General features: G+C 37.2%; 1 protein-coding gene across 2 annotated transcripts; it reads left to right on the forward strand.

The window, feature by feature from the left end:
- LOC105953608 (WD-40 repeat family protein / beige-like protein) lies at window positions 1-22,510 on the forward strand. Of its 2 annotated transcripts, none has more exons than XM_012977282.2 (33): window positions 1-453; window positions 617-725; window positions 916-2,953; window positions 3,446-4,227; window positions 4,562-5,248; window positions 5,837-5,971; window positions 6,614-6,718; window positions 6,814-6,927; window positions 8,128-8,204; window positions 8,648-8,729; window positions 9,736-10,047; window positions 10,466-11,085; window positions 11,548-11,632; window positions 11,807-12,001; window positions 12,216-12,761; window positions 12,844-12,987; window positions 13,070-13,531; window positions 14,025-14,167; window positions 14,745-14,814; window positions 14,908-14,991; window positions 15,161-15,217; window positions 15,320-15,388; window positions 15,503-15,589; window positions 15,662-15,778; window positions 16,392-16,541; window positions 17,208-17,292; window positions 17,399-17,519; window positions 17,623-17,719; window positions 17,817-17,930; window positions 19,226-19,595; window positions 20,768-21,516; window positions 21,589-21,711; window positions 22,158-22,510. In XM_012977282.2, the coding sequence occupies exons 2-33, from the start codon at window positions 696-698 to the stop codon at window positions 22,230-22,232; spliced, it is 8,925 nt and encodes a 2,974-aa protein (XP_012832736.2). In that variant the 5' UTR covers window positions 1-453; window positions 617-695; the 3' UTR covers window positions 22,233-22,510. The 2 variants fall into 2 exon arrangements, with proteins under 2 accessions (XP_012832736.2, XP_012832737.2); XM_012977283.2 differs by having other exon boundaries at window positions 109-453; window positions 611-725.
- The last annotated feature ends 4,984 nt before the right edge of the window (window positions 22,511-27,494 follow it).

Raw genomic sequence — 27,494 nt, forward strand, 5'->3', positions numbered from 1 at the left:
ATTACATCAAATAAAACCATGTTGCATTAAAGAACCATCAAACGACTTCTTAGCTTATTTTTCTTCAAAAAAGAAAAAAAAAGAAAGAAAAAAAAAGAGAAAAGACTTGTTGGCTTCTTCATCACAACACGGATACGTCATTTTCTGAAATTGAGTTTCTCCTCCAAATCAAAAATTTCCGAACACTGCAGCGCATCACCGTTTTCAACATCCCCAACACGGACGCAATTAATTTAGGCGATTCGGAGATATTGGCCGCGGCGATTGGGTCGGTATTGGCAGCGGCGATTGGTTGATATTGGCAGAGGTGGCTGTGTGAGAACAACGACACTGATTTTCTCACACGATTAGGCGGCATTGGCAGCGGCGATTCGTCGGCATTGGGGAGAGGTGGTTGGGTGAAAAAAACGACGACATTGATTTTTGATCGGTGCGCTACTTGGGGGCATACGGGTACGAATAATTAATTTGCAAGGATTGTTTGTTGGAATAGTTGGTTTTTAATAATTTGTTCATTTTTCGCCCATTGTCTATGCCTGTGAGATTTCTATAGATGAAGTTTTTTTTTTGTGTGGGAAGGCCGGATCTTGAAATAATCTCTTTGTCGAAGATGCAGATGCGGAGAGAAGCAAAAGAAAGAAGCTTCGAGGCTTTGGGGTGTAAACAGGAAGCTGACAGGCCTGAATAGGCTCTTGATGGAGGAGAATGGCCGGTTTCAGAAGCAGGTATTGCAGCTCGTGTATAATAACGGTTACTTTCGCCAGAATAATCCTAGCGTTGAGGATTCTTGAATGAGTCTTGGCATTTTCCACTTCACTAAAACTGTTCTTTTAGTGCTACAGTTTGGTGTAATCTCGAGTGATTTGAAACTGTGCACGTAGAAAATTAACAAAGTTATTGTTACTCCTATTGCAGAAATTTTTGGGAATGGAAGAAGAAGAAACAGGGGACAATAAAGATATTTCTGGGAAGAACCATGAGAAGCAGAAAGAAAGCACTGGTTTAGATGATAATATAGCGATATCTAAAGCTTCAAATGCAGAAACACCTATTAATTATGTAGATAATGTGAGTGCTGAAAATGTTTTAAAAGGAGTTGATTCGGCTTCTCCTGTTTTAGAAGATGGTCTTTTTGAGCCTGTTTCACTAAAAGATCAGGATAAAAATGGTAAGGAAATAAATCAGTCATTAAGTCCTGAAGAGTTGAGACATTCGTCTATTGAAAATGAGGATGCGTTTGAGTTCTCCTTCGCAAGTGTTGACACATCTGGGTTTGATTCTCCCCCTGACGCAGAGGTACATCACAACCGCTATTCAAGCCCTGGGCCTGAGAGAAACTCCAATTATGACCTCAAAGAGTCCTCATCTTCAGCTAGTCTTGATTCTGCTATGCATTTTTATGGAGATAGTGGATACTCTCCTGCCGACTCACCTCAAAAGCCCAAGCCTAAGCAGGTCATGCCTAATGTGTCTCCAGAGCTCTTGCATTTAGTAGATTCAGCTATAATGGGGAAGGCTGAAAGCTTGGAGAAGCTGAAAAATGTTGTTAGTGGTGCTGAGAATTTTGGAGGAGATGGTGAGGCTGTTGCTATGTCTTACTTAGTCGTCGATTCACTTCTTGCCACTATGGGAGGTGTTGAGTCTTTTGAAGAGGATGAGGATAATCCACCCAGTGTGATGCTGAACTCTAGGGCTGCTATAGTGGCAGGTGAGCTCATTCCTTGGCTTCCTGACATTGGGGATTTTGGGGGTCTCATGTCTCCTAGGACTCGGATGGTGAGAGGATTGCTAGCTATTTTGCGTGCTTGCACAAGGAACAGAGCAATGTGCTCTTTGGCTGGTTTACTGAGAGTACTACTTCGCTCTGCTGAGAGAATATTTGTTCAGGATATTTCTTCAAAGGAGAAAATTAAATGGGATGGGACTCCTCTCTGCTACTGCATTCAGTACTTAGCTGGGCATTCTCTTACCCCAGGTGATCTGCACTGCTGGCTTGAAGTCATTAATAGAACTCTCCCTACGACGTGGTCAGCTCGTTTATTAAATTCGTTGGAGAAAGCCATGGGTGGAAAAGAGGTCAGGGGTCCAGCGAGTACTTTTGAGTTTGATGGTGAAAGCTCGGGTCTGTTAGGTCCAGGGGAGAGCAGATGGCCTTTTATCAATGGATTTGCGTTTGCAACTTGGATCTACATCGAATCATTTGCAGATAATATAAGTACAGCAACCACTGCTGCTGCAATTGCAATGGCTGCTGCTGCCACATCAGGGAAAGCATCTCCCATGTCAGCAGCTGCAGCTGCTAGCGCATTAGCTGGGGAAGGCACGGCACACATGCCTCGGCTGTTCAGTTTCTTATCTGCTGACAATCATGGGATGGAAGCATATTTTCATGCACAATTTTTAGTTGTTGAATGTGGAAGTGGAAAGGGAAAGAAAGCTTCTCTACATTTTACTTACGCATTCAAGCCACAATGTTGGTATTTTGTTGGCCTTGAACACACTTGCAAACAGGGTCTCCTCGGAAAGTCAGAAAGTGAGATGAGGTTGTATGTTGATGGTTCCTTGTATGAAAGTCGTCCTTTTGATTTTCCGAGAATTTCTAAGCCACTTGCATTTTGCTGCATTGGGACTAATCCCCCTCCAACTATGGCTGGATTACAGCGTCGCAGACGCCAGTGCCCTTTGTTTGCTGAGATGGGCCCTGTGTATATATTCAAGGAACCTATTGGGCCAGAAAGGATGGCACGGTTGGCTAATAGAGGAGGAGATGTGCTGCCTTCATTTGGCAGTGGTGCTGGATCCCCTTGGTTAGCAACAAATGAACACATTCAAAAAATGGCACGGGATAGTGCTCTTCTGGATACTGAAATTGCTGGATGCCTTCATCTACTGTACCATCCGAACTTGCTCAGTGGACGTTACTGTCCAGATGCTTCTCCTTCTGGTGCTGCAGGTATATATATATATATATATATATATATATATATATATATATATATATATATATACATATATACAATACTATTTTGAAAAATCTTATATAAAATAAATTTTGTAATTATTATGATAAGCTGATGCTGTTTGTTTCTCTTATATGAATTGTGTGTGTGCATATGTGTGTGTTTCGGTTGTAGGATATTTGAAACTAAGTAGGTAAGATTTCAAGATTACAAAGGACTCAATTTTTCTCCTTGTGGGTTGGCGAGTCTTTCCTCACGTATTTGTTTTCTACACATACACTATGTTTCATGCTCTTTTGTAATATATGCTTTCCTTGAGTATGCATATTTTTATTGTCATATGGAGGCTGCTGAATTTGTAGACTTGTTTCTGGGGTTGGCTTCTATGCTTAGTAGGAGGAAGTATTATTTTCATCTTTCTTTTGCATTGATAACCACTTAGCTTGCGTCTTCTCCTTAACGGACAGTCTTTGTCTCCATTTCAGGGATGCTCCGAAGGCCTGCAGAGGTTCTTGGTCAAGTGCATGTTGCTACAAGAATGCGCCCAACAGAAGCTCTCTGGGCCTTGGCTCATGGAGGTCCCTTATTCTTGCTTCCATTGGTAGTTAGTGATGTGCATGAGAATAGTCTGGAGCCACGTCGAAGTCACCATTCTTCGTCTTTGGCCACAACTGCGCTTGCTGCTCCCATATTCAGAATTATCTCTTTGGCCATTAGGCACCCAGGAAACAATGAAGAGTTGTGTCGCCGTAGAGGCCCTGAAATATTATCACGGATCTTGAATTATCTCCTGCAAACTTTGTCTTCACCCGACACCTCTGAGCGTGATGGAGATGAAGAACTTGTTGCTGCTATTGTCTCTTTATGTCAGTCGCAGAAGTTCAACCATACACTCAAAGTGCAACTTTTCAGTACATTGCTACTTGATCTGAAAATTTGGAGATTATGCAGTTATGGACTGCAAAAGAAACTCTTGTCATCACTTGCTGATATGGTTTTCACCGAGTCATCGGTAATGCGAGATGCTAATGCTATCCAGATGCTTCTAGATGGTTGCAGGCGATGCTATTGGATTGTTCGTGAAAGTGACTCTGTCAATACATTTTCGACGAGTAAGGATGGCCATCTTGTTGGCGAAGTGAATGCTTTAGTTGATGAACTTTTAGTGGTTATTGAACTATTAGTTGTGGCAGCTCCACCATCGTTGGCAGCAGACGATGTCCGCTGTTTGTTGGGTTTCATGGTTGACTGTCCCCAATCAAATCAGGTAAATGGTCACTGTTGATTGAGAACGTGTCTCGTCTTAAATGAAACAATACATATGTGTCTCTCAGTTATTTTCTCACGCCATTTCTATACCTTCTATTTTAAGAAATGATGTGGTTAATGCCTAAAATGAAAATGCAAACGTTGCAGATTCATGAAACAATTACAATGTTAAATTTCTTTTTTTCTTTTTTAATTTTTTTGTGGCAGTTAATACAATCAAATATTTTGTCATCATCCCCAAGTACTTGCATGAATTGATAGATATATCATTGTCATCCTAAAAACATAGAGAACCATGCCTGACAATCTTCTCTTGTTAACTCTCCTTTTAGGTTGCCAGGGTGTTGCATCTCATTTACCGGTTGGTAGTTCAGCCAAATAAATCCAGGGCTCAAACCTTTGCTGAGGCATTTATATCATGTGGTGGCATAGAAACACTTTTAGTTCTGTTGCAGCGCGAAACAAAAGCTGGAGACTGTGATGTTCCAGAGGTGTTAGCCGAACATGATGAGGCTTTAGCCTCCATCAACACAGATGTAGATGATTCAGAAGTAGCTTCTTCAAAAATTGGTCATAGTGATGGGGGATCCTTGGAGAGGCGAGATTTGAATTTACATGAGAATGTTCGTGAAACTGAGAATTTTACAGGTCCTATTGTATCTAACATTGAAAGGATGTCATCCATCTCTGAAAATCCTTTCAATAGAAACCTGGGTGGTATAAGTTATTCAATAAGTGCTGAAAATGCACGAAATAATGTGTATAATATTGACAAAAGTGACGGTATCGTTGTAGGGATAATTAACCTCTTGGGTGCTTTAGTGATATCTGGACATTTGAAATTTGATTCACCTCCTCTTCTAGATGTGAAAAACAACATTCTCGATATGCTTGAGGGAGGAGGTACCATGTTTGATGATAAGGTTTCTCTCCTTCTTTTTGGTCTACAAAAGGCCTTCCAAGCAGCACCTAACCGGCTTATGACATGCAATGTGTACACGGCATTACTGGCTGCCTCGGTATGTCAGTATTCTTTGTCGTGTATTGTTTTTTGTTTTAAAGTGAATTCTGTTTGATTTGGCAATGTCAGTTTAATACTCTGACTGACATTTTTGGGATATATATTGGAGTATTTTTGGCCATAATGGACTCTGGTTTTTTCCAATCAATTGTATAAATTGGCTTTTGTGAGAAAAGTTACCTCTTTATGGACTAACACAATTATAGGACAAATACCTTGCAAAATAGCTTGGCTGCTATTGGATATTAAATGGTTTTACTAGATTCCTTGATTTTTTCTTTTTTTGTATGATATCATGCTCATACTGTAAGAGCAAAACTATTACCATCTTTAGCAACATTTCTAGATAAAATTTGGATATCTTCTATCATTTTTTTATTTTCTTCAAATTTGTTTCTTTCAATTTTCTCATCAGATCCATTCATCCGTAATGCTTGAACGATGTCGACGATTACTAGTTAATAGAAATATGCCTTAGATATTTATGCTCCTTTAAATGTAGGAGTTACTAAACATGGTTGCATTATGGACATGTTTGGGAAAACTGCTTAACTTGAGTTTCTGAAATGTCTTCTTTGCCTTTCAGATAAACGTGTCTTCAGCAGATGATGGATTAAACTTCCATGATTCAGGTCATCGTTTCGAGCACTTTCAGATTCTGTTAGTTCTGCTTCGTTCTCTTCCATACGCATCAACAACATTGCAAAGCCGAGCACTACAGGTATTATTAACTGTGTCATGCAACTTTGCTATGATTACTTTGGTTTCAGACTAAACAACCTAATTTTGGTTGAAACTCTTCCCTCTCCCACTTCTTTTCTCTTTTCTGTTTCTTCTGTGGCTGTCTATTTGGCATGTCAGCTATTACTGGGTTGGAAAAGGTCAGTGGTGTTGGAGAGGGCGGTTAAATGTGTACTAGTTTAGCAAGGAAAACATGACGCCAATTTGTGATATTTCTTTGATACTAGAAGTGTACAGTCTGGTTGAATAGCATGGCTATAATAATTGCTTGACTTTTCTTAATGAAGAATGCTAGTGCTGGAGATCATTCTCTTTCACAGGCTTATACTGGGATTTTATTCGTTAATTCCTTGTTATATGATACCTTTTGGTCTTTTTGTCTACTCGTGATATGTTAGATTATGAGTTGGTTATCTTGTGCAATATTTCGATTTTCTGTCTTCCATTATTTGCAGTTAATATTTTTAACCTGACTCTATAAAGTTGTAACATAGAAAGTGGAATGTAAGGTATATACTAGGTTTATGCTTATGTGGAAAAAAATACGTCAATTAAATGCTAAAATAATATTGCCTTACAATAGCCCTGCTGATGTCTTCTTATACTTTCTATTTGATTTCAGGATCTTCTGATTTTGGCTTGCAGTCATCCAGAAAATAGAAGTAGCCTGACAAAAATGGACGAATGGCCTGAGTGGATTTTGGAGATTCTCATATCTAACTATGAGGTAGCACCATCAACCCAGCTAATGGTGGATATGATATTTATGTGTGGCCTTTCTTCTGTTATGCCCTTTTTTCACATATTCTGCTCTTTATGCAGACAACCGGAACTAAAAATTTGAATCAATCCAGCTTGAGAGATGTAGAAGACTTTATACACAATTTCCTGATTATTATGTTAGAGCATTCGTTGCGCCAGAAGGATGGATGGAAGGTTAATGATCTTTCACTTATTTTCTTTGTATTATACCCCTATATTATTATGTTAAACATTCATTGCCAGACGGATGGATGGAAGGTTAATGATATTTGACATTTTTTCTTTGTATTATACTCCTATATTTGCCATCAATGTTTGTAAATACAAAATTAATTGTTTGAATAACTAGCATTATTAGGACACGAGCAAGGGTGATAACTTGACGTACTTGACGGCAGTATCCTGATTATTGAGTATGATGAGAATAAGGCATCTGTAATATGTGGCGACAAATTCAAGCAATCATACGACAACAAAGACGTTGAATAAGCACTTCACCTAAAAGTTGTTGTTTTTTGTTACTTATGTGAATCATTTAATATCTAGCAACTCTAGAACCCCCCTCACTGGAAGCCATACTATTTAATGAAGCATTGAACGTGAAACTTTTCTAAATGGTGATACCATGCTGATGACCACTTCATTTAGAAGATTAAGCTGTTAGTGATGTGAATCATTTTATATTTAGGAACTCCACAGAAAGCAGGCATTGCTTCAATGACATAATTGGAGCAAGATGTGTTATCACATTTACAGTTGATGCTTGTAGCATGCTTAATATACTCCGATTTACATTTTGGTTGTGAATCATATGTTGGAAGCCTGATCGAGATTGAGATTATGGATAACATGATGATGGAAAGTCCTCGGAGACTTTAACTTAAATTAGACGATAAAATTCTTTAGGAATGTTTTTGGTTAAACACCTGCTGTAATGGTTGTTCTTTAAGTTATCTGTTCTGCAAGTTGACAAAGTTGTGAACTTGACTAGAATAACTCCATAAACATAATAATGTCTTGTTTGATAATCTTCAACAACCTCTAGTCATGACAAGAAATGAAAATCAAGGTAAGTGTAATAGCGGGAACTTATGTTCCTACTCAAATGTAATCTTTGGGGGAATCATTAGAGTTTATACAGATAAAACCTTAGCATTTTGTTTTCTCTTTTCTCTCTCTGAACTTTATTTCTTTTCTCCGACTGCGCTAAATTGAGCACTGAGGTTTATCAGATGGTTAAATTTGCTGGTCCCGAAATATAATCTGTCCTTTTCTTGCCCGTATTATTTTTCTTTTGGCTGAGCTTATAATTTTTTCCAACTTCAGCTTGAAATTTCTGAGTTTCATTCATGTATTTGGTCATTACTGTAACAGGATATTGAAGCTACAATTCATTGTGCAGAATGGCTGTCTATGGTTGGTGGTTCTAGCACTGGAGAATTAAGGATCAGGTATTGCCTAGATAATTCTACTCTTAAGCTTGTAGTGTAAGATTGGATTTTCTGAAATCTTTGTGATCCATAAGTTCAGCACTCTTTCGTTAAGAACTTTTGGTGCATAATAACTGCTAACCTTTTGGTTGAATGGTACTTGTCTCTTTCTTGTAGTGGGGGGGGGGGGGGGGGGGGGGGGGGGTCCTGTATCCCTGTTGTATGCTTGCGTGTCACGAGGCCATCATGTAAAGCAATTTAAAAACAATTGGTGAATAATAACTTCAGTGAGGTTAAACTTGTATTTTTGTTTCTCAACATATTGGTCTAAGGATATAGTAACATGCCAAGGCAAACAATATGCTGATATAGACACTTCATGACCAACTGATATGTTATGAGGAAATTCAAATTATTGTGAATGTGATATTAGAGTTTCCAGAGGCTGATACTTTGTTTTACAGACGAGAGGAGTCATTGCCCATTTTCAAAAGACGGCTATTAGGTGGTTTGCTGGACTTCGCTGCCAGAGAATTGCTAGCTCAGGTAGTTTTTAGATTTTTGCTGTGGCAATTTCTGTTTAGGTTTCTCCATGTATTAGTTCGTATTGGTTTCAGCTCTGTGTTTACACTCTAATGTTTAGTTTCTAGAGCTGGCTGTCCTATGCTATTTTGCCACTTCCACTTCAATATTCTTCTTTTAATGACATGAATGATCTTCTGCCCTAAATTGAAAATGAATATGGTTCTGTGCACCTCGACATTAGTCTAAAAATATGAGTTACACCAACTCTTTACTAGTAAACATCCAGATTTTTCAATGAGTTGCCGATTTTATCATTTTTCTGTTACTCTACAGGGAATATGTTTATATGTATTTATGACAGATTACCATATTGTTGACCACCTATATCTAAAATCCTGTCAGTTTCAGACCTAGTCTTTCATTCTAGAACTTGGCTTGTTATGAACACTTAAACTAACGTAGTCATTGGGGTATCTGAAACCTCTACCCGAGTTTGAGCAACACAACTGCATATCGGGGAGGTTAGTGTAATAGTTCCAAAGCTAAGGTATCTGTAAACTTTTAACATGATTTGCATATCAGACTAGAACAGGCATAAATTTTTCCCTTGGCCGTGTAGTTGATCTCGGCACTTGATGACCTAATTCATATTGTGTCAATAGTGTATGCAATTCCCATATATGGGCTTCTCTTACCTTCCATTATGAATGAGGCTTCTGCCTGCCTTAGAAGCCTCAAAGGTTAAACCAGGGGGTAATCCACTAAAAGATTCAGCCCTCCTAGTAAATAATAATCATTTTTACATCTTAAACAAACTAGCAATCATTTATTCTTTAACTCAGATTTTCCTTGCCTTTGACATGATGCCTCTGTCTCTTTGGATCAATTTTATTCTTCTTTTGTATAGCTCTTTACTTTCTTTTATGTTTTTGAAAAGGATTAGTATTATGTTCTTCTGTGTTTTTTATTACTATTATTGTTGTAATGCTACACAAACGTCAGCATCCTAACTTTTCTATTGCTTCAGACTCAGGTTATTGCTGCAGCAGCTGCTGGTGTGGCAGCTGAGGGATTGGCACCTAAAGATGCAAAGATTGGAGCAGAGAATGCTGCTCAGCTCTCTGTGGCTTTGGTTGAGAATGCAATTGTGATCTTAATGCTTGTTGAGGATCATTTGCGGTTACAAAGCAAACTCTACAGTGCTTCATGTTTGCCAACTACAACTGTGTCCCCACTTTCAAATGTATTGCCTGCACGCGGCCATTCTACGAGTACACAGGATGGAGAAACTACATCTCGTAATTCATCATCTAGTGAATCTGGAGGACTCCCTCTTAATGTGAGTATTCGAGTAAATCTGGTCATGAGATATATCTGAGTGGCACCAAGATAAATAATAGCATATGTTATGACCATTATTTTCTTGTTCCACTTTGTATCCAATTTCATCACATGAGACAAATACTGTTTATTCTCCTTATCAACTGCTGTCAAACAGAATGACTATGCTCCAATAGCAAGTATTTGCCTTCTCGCAGACTTTGTGTGACACATTATCTATGTTTGATCTTAACATGTATGTCATTGAAATATGTCTTTCTGTCAGTTTGTTTACTATCCTGTCTTTGTGTGTCCAAAAAAGAAATTGCAGCTTTGGTGCTTAACTTTGTACAAGATAAATAAACATGCCTTTTCTGTACACATTCTAGCTTTAGTCATGCTGACTTGTAAACTATTTTTTTCTTGTTTTGGATTAGGTTCTTGCTGCAATGGCTGATGCTAATGGGCAAATTTCAACAGCTGTAATGGAACGACTGACTGCTGCAGCGGCAGCAGAACCTTATGAATCAGTTTCCTGTGCTTTTGTGTCATATGGAAGCTGTGTCATAGATTTAGCTGAAGGATGGAAATACAGAAGTCGATTGTGGTATGGTGTTGGACTTCCACTAGAGGCATCATTATTCGGTGGAGGTGGCGGTGGTCGGGAATCTTGGAAATCTGCATTAGAGAAGGATGCTGATGGAAACTGGATTGAACTTCCACTAGTAAAGAAGTCTGTTGCCATGCTTCAAGCTTTGCTATTAGATGAGTCCGGACTTGGTGGGGGTCTGGGTATTGGTGGAGGGTCTGGTACTGGGATGGGAGGCATGTCATCACTTTACCAGTTATTGGATAGCGACCAACCATTTCTCTGTATGCTCCGTATGGTGCTTGTGTCATTAAGGGAGGATGATGATGGTGAAAACCATATGCTAATCAGGCATGCAAGTACTGAAGATGGGTTAATGGAGGATTTACGTCGACACACTAATCGTGCTGCATCTTTTGACAAAAACACCAGAATGCCTAGAAAGCCACGATCCGCGTTGCTTTGGAGGTACCATTTATGTCAACCATTCTAATCAACTTGACTATCAAATTCTGCTGCCATTCTAATCACCAGATATAGTATTGCAAATGCAAAAAATCTTCCTATTATCATTAAGGTTCTTTTTTCATGCTGATAGTTAAATTTGTGTTATGTTTGCTTTGTGTTGCAAAAATATCGTCTTGACAATGCAAATTTCTCGGTACAGTCCATCCATCAATCTGATGTTCTCTTGCCATCTGGCCTGCAGAAAGAGTGTTTGTTGATTGAATAGTAGTAACTATGGCTTAACATCACTAATCCTTTGCTCTTAGAAGTCATATTAAGACATGAGTTCGGTGAAGATTTTCATGATGTGAAGGGATCACGCTTCTTTGGTTTCTTTTATATGTGCTACAAGCATACTGCAATTTCTGTCATGGTTTTCATTGTATTTTTAAACATGAGCTGACACACAGTTGATGCGTACAGTGTTTTGTCTCCTATCTTGAACATGCCAATTGCCGAGACAAAGAGGCAGCGAGTTTTGGTTGCATCATGTGTCCTATATTCTGAGGTCAGTTTTATACTATTGTTAGGCTGCTCTTGTTTATATATTCGGTCACCCTTCTCTAGGAAGTTTTTTTTTTCTACTGGTGCTTCTGTATCATGCATGTTCATAACCTAGCTTGCATAATTGTAAATGTTGAGATTAGGCATGCTGTGATGCTAGTATTCATTCATGTTGCAGGTGTGGCACGCTATTGGGAAGGACCGAAGTCCTGTACGCAAACAATATCTGGAGGCCATCTTACCTCCTTTTGTTGCTGTTCTAAGAAGATGGCGGCCTCTATTGGCAGGGATTCACGAACTTGCTACTGCAGATGGTGTAAATCCCCTTGTTGCTGACGACCGTGCCTTGGCTGCAGATGCTTTACCTGTTGAGGTGGTTATCCGATTCTATTTTTAATATATGGAAGTTGGTCTCTTTCACTTTCACAGGATAATACCTGATTTATTCTTGTGTATGTGCACTAGAATCTGTACCTTTCTAGAAATGGCTACACTCTCTCCTTTGATTGTAATGTTGACTCTCATTCTATATAATAATGCATTCCTCATTCCATTCAATACCTGAGACATTTATTGATATCTTTCAGGCTGCTCTTGCTATGATATCGCCTAGCTGGGCTGCTTCTTTTGCCTCACCTCCTGCTGCGTTAGCATTAGCAATGATTGCAGCTGGTGCTGCTGGTGGAGAAACCACCGCTCCTCCAACTGCCTCACATCTCCGGCGTGACTCATCATTACTTCAGCGGAAAACCACTAGACTCCATACATTTTCAAGCTTTCAGAAACCTTTAGAGTCACCGAACAAATCGCCAGCCGTTCCAAAGGACAAGGCTGCTGCAAAAGCAGCTGCATTGGCTGCTGCGAGAGACCTTGAGCGTAATGCAAAAATTGGCTCAGGGAGAGGTCTCAGTGCCGTGGCAATGGCTACATCAGCGCAGCGTCGGAGTACAAGTGATGCTGAACGCGTAAAGAGATGGAATGCTTCTGAAGCTATGGGAGTTGCATGGATGGAATGCTTACAATCTGTGGACTCAAAATCTGTGTATGCCAAGGATTTCAATGCCCTTTCCTACAAGTATATTGCCGTCCTTGTCGGAAGTTTAGCTTTGGCTAGGAACATGCAGCGATCTGAGGTATTGCATTCCTTAATGACAACCTATCTGTATTTGTGAAGTTACAATTCACAATTACCTGAAATTTCCTTCATGGTTTTAGATCGACAGGAGGTCGCAAGTTGATGTAATAGCTCACCACCGATTATACACTGGAATACGTGAATGGCGCAAGCTTATCCACTGCTTGATAGAGATGAAATGTCTATTTGGGCCTCTTAGTGAAGATTTGTGCAATCCTAAGCAGGCAAGTTTCTGGCCTGCACTTATCTGTGTTATTTGAAGATTACAAGTCAAAGTTGTGTTATTGTGAATTTTGGTGGTGATAGGTTTTCTGGAAGCTAGATTTCATGGAAAGTTCTTCAAGGATGAGGAGGATTATGCGTAGAAACTACCAAGGTTCAGATCACCTTGGTGCTGCTGCGAATTATGAAGATTATATGGAACAGAAACAAAAAGGTGTAAGTCCATCTAAAGCCTCCATCTTAGCTGCAGAAGCCATCTCAACTGAGTTAGGAAATGAGGAGGACGAACATGACACAGCCTATTTGGATGTTAGCCCAAGTGGTGAACAGCCTGGGGACATTCAGACCATCCCATTTGGACCTGGTGAGCAGCCATTTACCTCGACAGAGTCCACAGACCCGCCAGTTACTAATGAGCAAGATTCAGCACCGATCCCCGAAACTGTTGCCCCTGGCTATGTTCCTTTTGAGCATAATGAAAGAATTATTCTTGAGCTTCCATCATCGATGGTCCGTCCACTAAAGGTTCTAAGAGGAACTTTTCAAGTGAGTTCGACATAGCCTAATGTGGATATGCTTTAATAGCATAACATATACTTCTAGCCTGTTATCCTGATTCGAAAGTTGCTTATTTAACTTTGATGTTGACATTGCTGCAAATGCTATCATTGGACCATTCCAAATTTAAAAATATTGGAATCCTTTAAAAACAAAAAGGAGAAACTTTCCAGGAAAAATAAGCAGATGATACCATATTTCTTTCCCCATCCACCATTGTTTATTAATTGTATGTTTAATATTAGTAATGATCTTTCTATAGGTTATGATGTGTCTGTGGTAGTTGGAGAATAAAAGGAGTGCTTGCTTATGATTTACCGCCTGTTGACAGTATTAGGTTACAGAATTATATCGAGTCAGACTGTTCGCTTCGTAGAGAAATTATGTTTCGCTTGATGTCTATCATGAAATCCAACAAAACTGTGATACACCTTTTCCAGTTTTCGTATTTCTGAAGTTTTAGAATGATTTATATTGTCAGGTAACAACTAGAAGCATCAATTTTATTGTTGATCACACGGATAATAGTGCTGTGGGAGACATGGACCGCAATGGTGTTAATGGAGTTCAAGAAAAGGATCAATGTTGGTTGATGTCATCAGTTCACCAAGTATACAGCAGAAGGTGATATTATAAGCATGTTATCAACTCAATCATAATCCTCTGTTTTATTTTTTCTTTATAACTCTTGAAGGTTTTGTTTTATTGTAATCAGTCCGCTCTTCAGCTAATAACTTTAATTAAATCCTAGAATCCCACTTGTCCATGCTTGTAAGCATTGCTTGTTGTCCCCAAGGTTTCATGTTCGAATAACTATCTTCAAGAAGTATAAGTGAGTGGCTAGATGACATTTGTTTTTCAAACTGATAATACCCTTGAAGAAGTTCTCCTTAAGCCAGGAATACTGCTTGTAATTCACAATCTTTAAGGTTGTATTGTTATAATTATAAGAAAAAGGGACTTTGTGATTTGAAGTTCTCCTAAAGTTGTAGTTCCTTGAGTATTTCTTGTTAACCATAAGTAACATCTATTCATAATGACTTCAAAAAGGTTATTTTCCCCATCGAACAGGTCTTAAAATTTTCTTCTCTTACATCCTTTCCTATTCATGAATCGGTTTGTTCATTTCTCTGTTGATAAGAGGGCTAGGCGAGGGGACTTTCTTTGTGGTACGTGAATTATTGGATCATTGTTTTGACAGGTACCTTTTGAGAAGAAGTGCACTGGAATTGTTCATGGTTGACCGGTCAAATTACTTTTTTGATTTTGGGGTATGTCCCGTGAGCGCATATGTTATTCAGAGTCTTTCGCTTATGATTTTCTTCAGCCAGTTCAATTTTTTTCTTTTACTATTTTAACTGCAGAACACTGAGGGACGAAGAAATGCATATCGAGCTATTGTTCAAGCCCGTCCTCCTCACTTGAATAATATCTACCTTGCAACTCAGGTCTTTCTACCTCTTATACTAACAAAGAAAGTCTTTTGTTCTTCAATGAACATGAATTTACATGCATTTAAGACAGACTCTTAGACTCTTGGATTTGATGTTTTGAGATTTGACTTTAGCCTTATCATGTAGTATTTTAAATCTTATATTATGTTATCCTATTCTGAAGAGACCTGAACAGCTTCTAAAAAGAACTCAGCTTATGGAACGTTGGGCTAGGTGGGAGGTATGCTTGCAGAATCACCTAAGCACAATTTATTTGGTCTACTTTGTTTAACTTAAATTGTCTATTTTGTGGATAATAAGCTAAATAGTTAATTGTTTGCAGATTAGCAATTTCGAATATTTAATGCAGCTTAACACATTGGCTGGACGCAGCTATAATGATATTACACAGGTAAAGAGTTTACTGAGAATACTCCATTATATATCATGACAGAATAACTTTGATGTCCTTACTGTTTTTTTTCTTTTTTTCTTTTTTTTTTGAAAAAAAAATCTGTTTGTGCAGTATCCTGTATTCCCGTGGATCCTTTCTGATTACAGCTCACATAATTTGGATCTTTCAAGTCCTTCTTCTTTTCGAGACCTCTCAAAGGTGGGATCATATTTGAATTAGTTTGGAAATTGTTATATGGTTCAATGTTTCATCTAACGTTTTGTATTGCAGCCAATTGGTGCCCTGAATGCTGAAAGACTACAAAAATTCCAAGAGAGATACTCCAGCTTTGATGATCCAGTCATCCCCAAATTCCATTATGGCTCACATTATTCCACTGCTGGAACAGTGGGTTCTCTCGTTATTTATATTCCCTTTTTTGCACGTATCACACAGTATTTATTGAAATCTTTATTATTACTATGACTGTGTCTGTGCATGAAACAAATACTTGACCATTCATCCAATTTTCATTTTTATGATTCTTGTAAGCACCCAGGCCACAATCTTGAAACACAATTGCCAGGGCAGTTGGATAGCATTTGCATCAATTCTCTTTTGACAAGTAATTCTTGATTTTATCTATAGATGCAATCTAGAGAATGCCATGGTCCCACTCCAATGGAGAAAAGCATGACCTAGTGGAGGAACCATGGATTTTACATTTGTGATGAATGACTGATGAATTTAATTGTTTAAATCCACTTGTTGATGGGTCTAGGTGGTGCTCTCACTAGTTAAAAATGAACTAACAAAATCAAATTCAACCAGTATGCTGAGTTTATTGCCACAGAAACTTCATTTAGATATTTATATTGTTATTTGATATTTGATTTATTGAACTTTTCAATGCAAATGAGCATTTCAATATTGACCTATCATTCAATTCAACTCCCCTTGGTAGTTTTTGTAGTAAATCAACAAGCATAGAAGGCTTGATTTGCTATTCTTTCTGTGGCAGGTATTGTATTACCTCACAAGAGTAGAACCTTTTACCACCCTCTCCATCCAACTTCAAGGTGGCAAGTTTGATCATGCTGACAGAATGTTCTTGGACATTGCCGCAACTTGGAATGGAGTTCTTGAGGACATGAGTGACGTAAAGGAATTGGTAAACATCTTAATTTGTCGAACCAAACTTTGTCTTCTTAATTTGTAGAAATGTTTGATATTTTGAATTACACTTGGTGCAGAATATATAAGTTTTTCTACTTGTGTGTAATTTAATTTTTTTAAATTAGTTGAATTTGTGATGGAGTTTAACATCGGGAAGAAGAATCCAACATAAATAGTTTCTATCGAAATTTCTATATTTGAGAAATGTACAGAAAAATATATATAAGATTATTAACATATAGCCTCTTTACATATAATGTAGATAAAAGTGTAACCATTAATCCCTTGAGTACTATGAAACATTACAAATAGCTCCAAGGGCATTCTTGTCAAGATATTTAGTGAATGGTACTTCCGGAGGAAAGTTTGGTTTTTCGATTTCTTAGCTGACATCAGATTTTAGGATAGTTGATGAGGTGCAATATATTCGTAACTTCAGGGTTATTTTCTGTAAATAGTCATATAATTGCGGGGGTAATTTTCTGATAAACTCTCTTTTCTTTTCACTTTAACCTGAGCTTGTTTGTGTGATTTTTAGATTTTTCTTTGTTTTTTTTTTATCTACTATTAGGCATTTTCTGTTTTTTTGCCTTTTCCAGGATTTAAGCATGTGTTTGCTCTTTTGATATGATAATGCCACTTCTCTATTTTTGGATGTCAGGTTCCTGAGCTATTTTATCTTTCAGAGGTTTTGACCAATGAAAACTCTATCGACTTTGGTACAACACAACTTGGTGCAAAGCTTGGTATGCATTTCAGTTGCTTTCTTCCAGTAGAAAGTAGAGTGGTATTGCTTTCTGAGTAATACATGAATGCTTTCTGTTATTTTAATTTTGTCTCTTCACATTGCAGGCTCAGTCCGACTTCCTCCATGGGCTGAAAATGAAGTTGACTTTGTCCATAAGCATCGGATGGCTCTTGAGAGTGAGCATGTCTCAGAACATTTGCATGAATGGATTGATCTTATATTTGGGTATTTTACTTTGTATTTTGAGCTCAGTTTTAAAATATGATCTCTCTCTCTCTCTCTCTCTCAAAATTTCTTAAGCTGATTTTCACAATTTCTACATATTCAGATACAAACAACGTGGAAAAGAAGCTATTCAGGCAAATAACGTATTCTTTTATATTACGTATGAAGGAACTGTAGATATTGATAAAATATCGGATCCAGTGAGTTGCTTTCTGCTTCATCTTTTTCAAACCTTTGGCATTAATAATTCCTGCACTTAAATAGCAATTACTTGTGTTTTGGTAAATATTTAAAAAGGTACAACAGCGTGCTGCCCAAGATCAAATTTCGTACTTCGGCCAAACCCCATCTCAACTTTTAACCACACCTCACATGAAACGGATGCCTCTGGCAGACGTTCTTCACATGCAGGTACCTCCAATTCCCCAACTTCTAGACACTTCTTTTCCTTTATTGTTCTCCTTGTGCACATACACATGGCAATTAACAGAAGATCTGATAGTTTAGTCAGAAATTTGGTAAAGGAAAAAGTCCTGGTGCCTTTAAGAAATTGAAGGTTGTCGAGAAGATGTTTGCAGCCACTAGCTTTTTTTTTCTTTTCTTTTTTTGAGGGATGTCCAAAGCTTTTATTATTCTGAGTTAATACATGAACGCTTTTGGTGATAGCATAAACTAAAAATAATTGAATTAATTAGACTATCAAACAAGAACAATTAAGTTCGTGCTCAATTTGCGAAAATGTTGGACCAGGCTCGAACTTTGCTTGATTTCAACAAACTCAAATTCAAAGTCAAGTATTATCTAACTGGGAAAAAAACTGTAGCGAATCCTATTTGTTCACGTTTCCAGTATGATATATTTTATCAATTGAGATTCTGGAATGAAATTTTCACATTTTGCCTGACGATGATATCCTTTATAGCTTTTGAATCAATAAGGTGACCTTTTGATCTGTTGTGAGGTGCAATTATTATTCATTTATTTGGACTGTTCTTGCTGCGTAACATTGAATCAAACTAAAATCTAAAAATGTTTTAATAATTTCCTTTGTAAATTTTAAGTCAATGAATTATGTAGCTACTTTCTGAAATCTACTCAAAATTTGGAATTGACCTGATAATTTGAATGGGGACATGCATTAAGTTATGAAACGGCTTTTAATTTATCTATTCCTCCTTCCTGTCTTGCATCCATGTCCTCCCAAAACTTGTTCTTAATTTAAGTGCTTAGAGTTAGGAGTTTGGAATAATCAATCTAAAAGACAATAGAAATATTTGATGATGTCACATGTGAATCTCTAATGAAAGACTGAAGTTCAAAAGAACCACTCTGTTTATGTGGGTTATACATTTTGTTTGACAAGAACTTGTATAGGCTATTTGGACACATATTGACAGAACTGCATTTTTGTTTTAAGTCGCTTGTATTAAGGGTACAATGAGTGAAAGCGTGGCTTCCATATAGTATTTACAATCTTCTTGTCGTGTTCTGAAACTAGTACCTTTATTAGTAGATGACTTCGTTTTCGTTTTTGGTTGTAAATATTAGTTGTTTTCACTCCCAGGTTACAGTAAAGTTATAGACATGAAAAAGTTGTGGTTTCATGAATATAGTAACTTGTATAACCATTCTCCAACTCGTATACATAATTATATTCATCTTAGACGAGGCTAGTACTGTGGATCTGATTGTATTCTTGTACGTAGACCATTTTCCGGAATCCGAGGGAGGTTAGGCCGTACATGGTTCCCTACCCGGAACGCTGCAATCTGCCTGCTTCTGCCATTCATGCATCTTCGGACTCTCTTATAATTGTCGATGTAAATGCTCCGGCAGCACACATAGCACAACATAAGTGGCAACCAAACACACCTGATGGACAGGGTGCACCTTTCCTTTTTGAGCATGGGAAACCTGATGCAGGTGCTGCTGGTGGAGCTTTTATGCGAATGTTTAAAGGGCCAACGGCCTCTGGATCAGAAGAGTGGCACTTTCCACAGGCACTGGCATTTCCAACTTCTGGAATCCGAAGCAGTGCTATAGTTTCAATCACTTGTAACAAGGAAATAATCACTGGTAAGGACAAGTGCTTTGTGAGTAATTTTGTTTTAATTCCTCCAAATTCAAAGTAGTGTGAAATTTGTGGGATAAATTGTTCTTATGTTGTTGGAAGTTTAGGAGCACAGACTCTGCCATCTGCCTCATTAGAGTGTTTGAAGGATTTTGATTTTGAGAAAATAATTTCTGATGACTTCACATGTGACGTGGATTTTATTTTAAGTCCAACACAGTTGCTCAAAATATAGTTCAAATTGAGAGTTTGGAATTTGAAATTATTCATTGGAATGAAATGATTGGACTTGTTATTATGAATTTGAAATCCTTATAGCTTGAACCACTCAATCCAAATAAAGCCTAATGGAAATCCGTTGCAATTTATTTTAGAGAGTTCCATTTGAATTTCATAGTAACTTTTCAAGCTTTTGTTATTTCTTCTCTTTTGATGCATTTGATATCCTCCCAGTTCGAAATCCTTAGGTCCAAATCTGATGCAACCTTAGGCATCTTTGGTACAGGTGATTAGGATTCTCATCCATTTCAGTTTTTGGATTGATATTTTGAAGTTTCCTTGATAGGCTGATTTATAAGCTACTGAATTTAAAACGCATATAGTCAGGGCACTGTGAGTGTTCTCTCATGCAATCCTAGGATTCTTTGGCTTATACGGGTTTTAGTTTTCTGGAGAGTGCTATCTCATGCCAATGTGCAAGTAACGTTTAATTAAAATATTATAAAGGATCTCTAAAATTCAGTGTTCCTTGATACTTGATGAGTACTTGAGAACAATAACAGGGTTTGATGTACGTGTTATAAGCTAAAGTTGCTTGCATATTTTCAGCAATCTGTTGAAAACATCTACTTGTCATCATATAATAAATGTATGTATTTCTGGAATTTTTTATTTGCCCACTGTCCAAGCTGTTTCTATTCTACATTCAGATTTAAAAACCCCTTTTAAAAGAATAAGACATATTATTGCCTAAGATGTTCCCTTCTCGTTAAATTACGTGCTGTTGCATATGTGTGATTCCCTAATTCAAGACTTACATTTTGATGGTCTGCCCCCTGCTAAAAACAATTCTGCACATAGGCTCTCTAGCTAGTTCTGGCATTTATTCCGATATTATTGTGGCTTCACCATACGTTCTTTGTTTTAATTCCAAGATGTTGTTCTTGTATGATGGCAGGAGGGCATGTAGATAACAGCATTAAGCTGATTTCAGCCGATGGAGCAAAAACCTTGGAAGTAGCGAGAGGGCATTTTGGTCCAGTGACGTGCCTCTCTATATCCCCTGACAGCAACTATCTTGTGACTGGTTCTCGAGACACAACACTTATAGTCTGGAGAATACATCGTTCATCCATTTCACGTTCTTCGGAACCTTCCAGCAATCCAGGCACACCCACATCCATAACTGGAAACAACTTAGCATCAGACAGGAATAGTAAAAGTCGCCGAATCGAGGGCCCCTTGCACGTCCTTCGAGGTCACCTAAGTGAAGTAACATGCTGTGCAGTTAGTTCTGACCTTGGAATTGTTGCTTCATGCTCCAATTCTTCAGATGTCTTGATTCATTCTATAAGGCGTGGACGAATCATTACAAGGCTTGCTGGTGTTGAAGCTCACTCTTTGTGCCTATCGCCTGATGGGATTATTATGACCTGGAACAAGTATCTTTCTACTCTCACCACATTTACTCTTAACGGGACCCTGATTGCTAAGAAACAGCTTCCGCTTTCGTCGAGCGTTAGCTGTATTGAGGTTTCTGCCGATGGTTGTAGTGCTTTGGTTGGACTAAACCCATCTAGGGAAAATGATCGAAGCTCTGATTTGAAGTTTGCAAGACATGGGAATGAAGATTGCCAAGTTGATGAAGCGAATAGACTGGATTTACCTTTACCTTGTATCTGCTTCTTTGATCTCTATACTCTCAAGGTAAGGAAGAAACTTTAACTAAAGCACCGTGTTTGTGACCAATGCACGAAATTAAGTTTCTTATTTTTGCAGGTCCTTCATACGTTGAAACTTGCACAAGGACAAGATATTACCACTGTCGCTTTGAATAAGGATAGTACAAATCTTTTGGTGTCAACAGCAAATAGACAATTGATAATATTCACAGATCCTTCTGTAAGTTGCATTTCTTATCCATCTGTCACTACTTTTCTGCACATCTATGTCTGGAAGTGTGTGCTTTAAGATTTCTTGGATACATACCATTCTCTTATCAAAATCACCCTGTATCATCTTTTGCATTTCTGACCTACAGAAAATTGTTTATTCAAGTATCTAAGCACTTGTTGACATGTGGCAGTGTATTCTATCTCTATCTCATTTTCATTTTTCTTTCAAGAAATAAAATGCATTCGCATGGTTTCCTGAGTCCCCTTAAATTTGGAAAAAAATAAAAAAAAATACCATCTCATCGTATGTATAGATGATTCCCTTAAGCTGAGAAGGATTCTGTTTGTTCATTGTTTTTTTTTCTTTTTTCAATTTGCCGATGTTATCTGATATGTTGACTTGTACTTGGTGTTTTATTTGAAGGAAATATAATTAATCTATGTTCCTTGCAGTTGAGCTTAAAAGTTGTCGATCACATGCTCAAACTGGGATGGGAAGGAGATGGATTAACCCCCCTTATAGAGTGAGTTCTGAAATGATAAAAAATATTTGCCTTTTGAGGGGACTTCATATGCAATTTTGACACGATGATACCAAATTCACTTCTATTGATGTCGATGAAACATTAAAGTTTTGCGCGCGAACTGGTTATTTGTATTTTTTTTAAAACAACGATGAATAGGCAAAGTTTTGTTGCACGAAAGGCCTCATGTGACTTTTATGCTCATATTATACATTTTCTCCATTTATTTCAGATATTATGGTGTATATATATATATTTGTTTTGGGTGCTAGTACACAGAAATCAGGATTTTTTTAACTTCACGTGGAGAAATATTGTGTAAATTTCCGAGGATTCACTTGTTTGGCTGGCTTGCCTGTGTTGTGGTATTCATTTTCTCTTTTCGTCCTACCAGCAAGCACCACGTGCAACTGCAACCTGGCTTGCTTGTGTTGTGTTATTCGTTTTCTCTTTTCGTCCTACTAGCAAGCACCATGTGCGTTGCACGTGATTACGTATGATTTTACTAATACATACTATATTTAGAAACAAAATATTTTTAAATAAAATTAAATAAGTACAAAACTTCATATTCTAGGTGATTGAGGCATGTTCTTCTATATTTATTGGTTGCTCAATAACAATTTAGTGATCATTGGTTGCTCAATAACAAGTCACTGATCACGAGAGGATATACACTTTGTAAAAACAAAAACTGGAGAGACAAACACCCTAGATCAAGCTTACTAGATATGTTCATTGGATACATAAAGTTAGGGTTTTCCATTAGTTTTCTGAGTGTTTGTTGTGAGAGTATGTGTGATTCTATAATCGGTTCTATACTTGTTAGATTGATAAATAAAACAAGTTCTTTGTTGTTTCAAGTGGATGTAAGATCTGCAAAGATCTGAACCACTATAAATCACTCGTGTTCTAATTGTTTCAAGTTTGATCAATTCGTTATCTGCTCTTAGGCTATATTATTGCATACTGTTGTTCTTGAATTACTTGAGAGTTGGTTTGTGTTTCACATCAATTGGTGCGGTGAACGTAAAAGAAAGCTAGATCTCTGCAACTGAAGATTCAATTCAACACGGAGATCATCTCAAAAGTGAATTATTTGAATTTCGGTCAAGAAATTCAAGGTACAAATTCATTCAATTCCATTAAAATGAGTGTCAAGGTTGATCTAGAAAAGTTGACCGGGCAAAATGATTTCAATCTCTGGAGAATCAACATCAAAGCTCTCTTGGTGCAATAGGGAGTAGCAGCTGCAATGAATGAAGAAGCTATGGCATCCCTTGACAAGAAGATTGCATCTGAGATCATCTCAAAAGCACGTAGTGCTTTGATCTTGAGCCTTGGAGATTGGAGAGGCTTTATATGAAAGAATCTCTGGCCAATAGACTTTACTTGAAGAATCATTATATACTTTGAATATGGATGAAGGGAAGGAGATGAGAAAACATTTGGATGACTACAACAAGATCATCATTGATTTAAATGTTGTTGATGTAAAAATTGAGGACGAAGATCATGCAGTCATTCTCTTGAGTTCACTACCTAAGGCATATGAACAATTTGTTGACATTATGATGACTACCTAAGCAGACTCTTACCATGACATAAGTCAAAAGTGCTTTAAACTCCAAAGACCTTCAAGGAAGGGCATATCTAAAAGGGGAAAGCACTGGAGAATGACTAATGGTAAGAGGAAGATCAAATAAGAGGGAAAATTTCAAAGCAAGAGGAAAGAGAAGATTAAGATCTAAGGGACCAAGTACTAGGAAGAGCTGGAAATGCAAAAAAGGATGGTCACATGAGAAGGAATTTTCTAGACATGAAGAAGACTGAAAATGATAGGCACTCTTAGAAGGGAGATACTTCAGTGGCCTCCTCAGATGGATATGACTCTGTAGATGTACTTGTTGCATCATGTATTGAAAATTGAAATGAGTGGATTCTAGATTCTGGATGTTCTTTCCACATGACACCAAATATGTCCTGGATTTGACAAAGGTGAAAGGCATTTGAAGCTGGTATTGTAAGACTTGGAAATGATGAACCTTGCAAGGTGAAAGGAATTGGATCTATTAGCTTCAAGATGTATGATATATGGGCAATTGAGAACAGTGGAAAGAGTAAGGTATGTTCCTGACATCAACAGAATCCTTATCTTCGTTGAACAACTTGATTCATAAGGAAATACTTTCAAGAGAGGAAGTGGGATATTAAAGGTATTTGCTGGCTCTCTAAACATAATGAAGGGAATTTGGAGAAGTGGTGTGTATATTCTAGAAGTAAAAACTGCAACTAGTACTATGGCACTGGCAAAAAATGACAACATAAATATGTGGCACTTGAGATTAGGCCACACCAATGAAAGAGGTCTACAAGACATGAGTAAACAAGATATGTGTGCCTTTTGTGAGAACTGTGTTTTTTGGCAAGAGCAAGATGCTGAAGTTTAATATATTTGTCCACACTATACAAGGAATTCTAGACTATTCGCATTTTTGATCTATGAGGACCATCTAGAGTTCAAACATTGGGAGGAGCTATGTATTTTATGTCCCTAGTATGAATCTACTTATTGAGAACATGGGGTGAAGCCTTTGAGACTTTCAAAGTATGGAAGACTCTAGTTTAAAATCAAACTAATAAGAAGGTAAAGAAGAATAGAACTGACAATGGTTTAGAATTTGTACACAAGACAGTTAGAGACACACTTCAGCAGAATGACTTAGCTGAAAGAATGAATATAACACTTCTTGATAGGGTAAGGTGTATGTTGTTACAACTGGTTTAACAAAGAGTTTTTGAGCAGAAACTGACAAGACGACCAGTTACTTAATTAACAGATGTGCCTCTACAATTTTATCATTCAAATGTCCACAAGAAATATGGACAGGAATGAAGCCATATCTCAGTCACCTTAGGATATTTGGGTGCTCAGCTGATGCACATATCAAGCAGGATAAGTTGCAAGGTAGAGTAAATAAGTGTATCTTCTTAGGATATCCAGAAGGAGTACATGGTTACAAACGGTGAATTGAAGTTGCTTCCCATAAAAGCTTAATTAGTAATATTTAGTGTTTGATGAGAACAATGTGCCTTTAAGATTCAAGTTTTTTTTTTTTGAAAAGAAGACTTGGATGAGAAGAAATACAATGACCAGCTTGAGGTGGAGACCATGTATTATCGTTATTCAGAAAACATGAAGAAATTGTTGAGAATGATGAAATAACACAAGAAGATAGTGTTGTGGAACCTAGCTACTATCAGCTGATCAAAGATAGAGATAAAAGGATTAGCAAACAACAAAAATGTATAGTGTTGATGGTTTTACCTACATAGAAGTGCACGTATCAAACAAGTAATATAGTGGACAATTAAATCAGAATATCGATCCCACAGAGAATATTAAATTATCTAATCCTAGACGCCAAATTTTATAAATTATGCTCAAGCCCACCCTACACGGTCGAAAGTTGATTAATTAAACTAAATTAAACTAAAACAATTTTTAAAAACAATTTAAACAAAGAAAAGCATAAAAGCAATTAAAAACGAAGATTTAATCAGAGAAAACAAGCCTAGGATTTTATTCTGCCCCCTATGTGATTATTAATTCCCCAATTTCTTCAATTATGCAAGTTATTAAATCGGATTACTAACCCGAGATGCTAAATTAATCATAACCCGCTTCCGCGTGTATTACGATTCTAATACTCTAGATTTAATTACTGTATTCCTACCCAATTAAATCTAGAGGAAAACATGAAGCACAAATCTCAATAATAGCTACCTAAGAGATTAACTATATTCCTATGTTAATACTACAATGGCTCTTCTACCCAAGTTCTAATTATATTAACCCGATCTTCCGATTCATGCGTTAACAATAACAGAGAAGCACATAAAGTGGCCACTTAATAAAAAAAGTAGAAGAAATAATCCGGTTTTAAAACTTGCATAAAGTCATGAAAATGGTTTAAAATAAAATTCTAGAAATAAAGAGTTTAACTACTCATAATTAAATTAAAAACTAAATAAAAAAATTCATGAAAGATAAAAATTATGCTTGAATCTTCTAAGTCTTTGTCTTCGTTATTGCTTCTTTGCTCTTGAATTTTTGCGTAAAAAGAGGACTTCTAATTGTGTGCTTGAGATGACTTTTTATAAGGTGAGAAAAATTGGGGAAAAAACAGTTTCTTTGTAATTTTTGGAAGTTCCTTTACTGCACAGTCTTTCCTTCTCGGATGTTTGACTTCTCCAATCTTGTCCACCTTTTCTTCTAAATTATAGTTTTGACCCTCAATTTATTCAATTTGTGCATGAAACACAATAAATCAAAACTTTAAGCATCAATTGTGAATAAAATATACCAAAAGCTCCAATTAAAAGATATGATTAGGTGTAAAAATATACACTTAACACACCCCCAAACTTAAATTTTTGTTTGTCCTCAAGCAAAAACTAATCATAAGCAAATAACTCAAGTACTGCATCTCATTACATAGCTTAATGACCAACTTCACGTTTTCAGAACTTGTAATTATAGTGAAAATTCCTAAACATTCGCAAGCTCGCAATTCAAAAACACTTAGTCACTTACCATTGCCAAATAACACAAATCATGCAATTGCTTCAAGCATCCAATATTTGTAAATAAATAATAGAAAAAAATGCTTACTTACATATGTTTGACTCCACATAATCACCAAAGTCTTCTATTCTACTAATATCGAATATTAAGCTATTGGGATCATTGGGGCTTTTTGGCTTTCAATTGTTAGGCTCTTTGGTTCGAGGTAGGAAATATGGGTACAAGTGGCTATATATACTTCTTGAATTGAAGTGATTATGCCAAAATTTGAAACATAGGTGTTTGAAATAATGAATTCACCTTAAACACTTTAATAAAGTCGATTCTCAAGATTACAAAAGTTGATTACTTTTGCTCTTAAGAGAATGGATCGAGCTTTAAAAAACAATTCAACAACTAGTCATTTTTCTCCATTCGAGTCTCTTTTTCTTCTTCTCTTCTCTTTTTTTCGAAGAGGAAGAAGGACTTTTAATTTTTTTTTTCAACCAAATATCAAGGCTTAATTTTTCAAGAATCTCCATCTATTCTACCTTGTCAAGTTGGCTAAAAGAAAGAACACCATTTCTCTAAGGCTCAAATTAAGGTTCTACGGATAATTTCGATAAAAGGTCGGCTTGAAAGGCTCAAATGGTTCAAAGAAGGCCTAAATCATATCCCAAATCACCCACTACTCAATAC

The sequence above is a fragment of the Erythranthe guttata genome, chromosome 6, assembly GCF_056151865.1.
Source record: "Erythranthe guttata isolate IM_541 chromosome 6, IM_541, whole genome shotgun sequence".
NCBI classification, from domain to species: domain Eukaryota; kingdom Viridiplantae; phylum Streptophyta; class Magnoliopsida; order Lamiales; family Phrymaceae; genus Erythranthe; species Erythranthe guttata.

What these genes read in the sequence shown, in the direction of transcription:
- LOC105953608 (XM_012977282.2), top strand. Translation starts at nt 696, where the DNA reads ATGGAGGAGAATGGCCGGTTTCAGAAGCAG. An exon ending in GCCAGAAGGATGGATGGAAG is followed by an intron (nt 6,928 to 8,127) that starts GTTAATGATCTT and finishes TTACTGTAACAG; the next exon opens with GATATTGAAGCTACAATTCA. An exon ending in CAGACGTTCTTCACATGCAG is followed by an intron (nt 17,931 to 19,225) that starts GTACCTCCAATT and finishes TCTTGTACGTAG; the next exon opens with ACCATTTTCCGGAATCCGAG.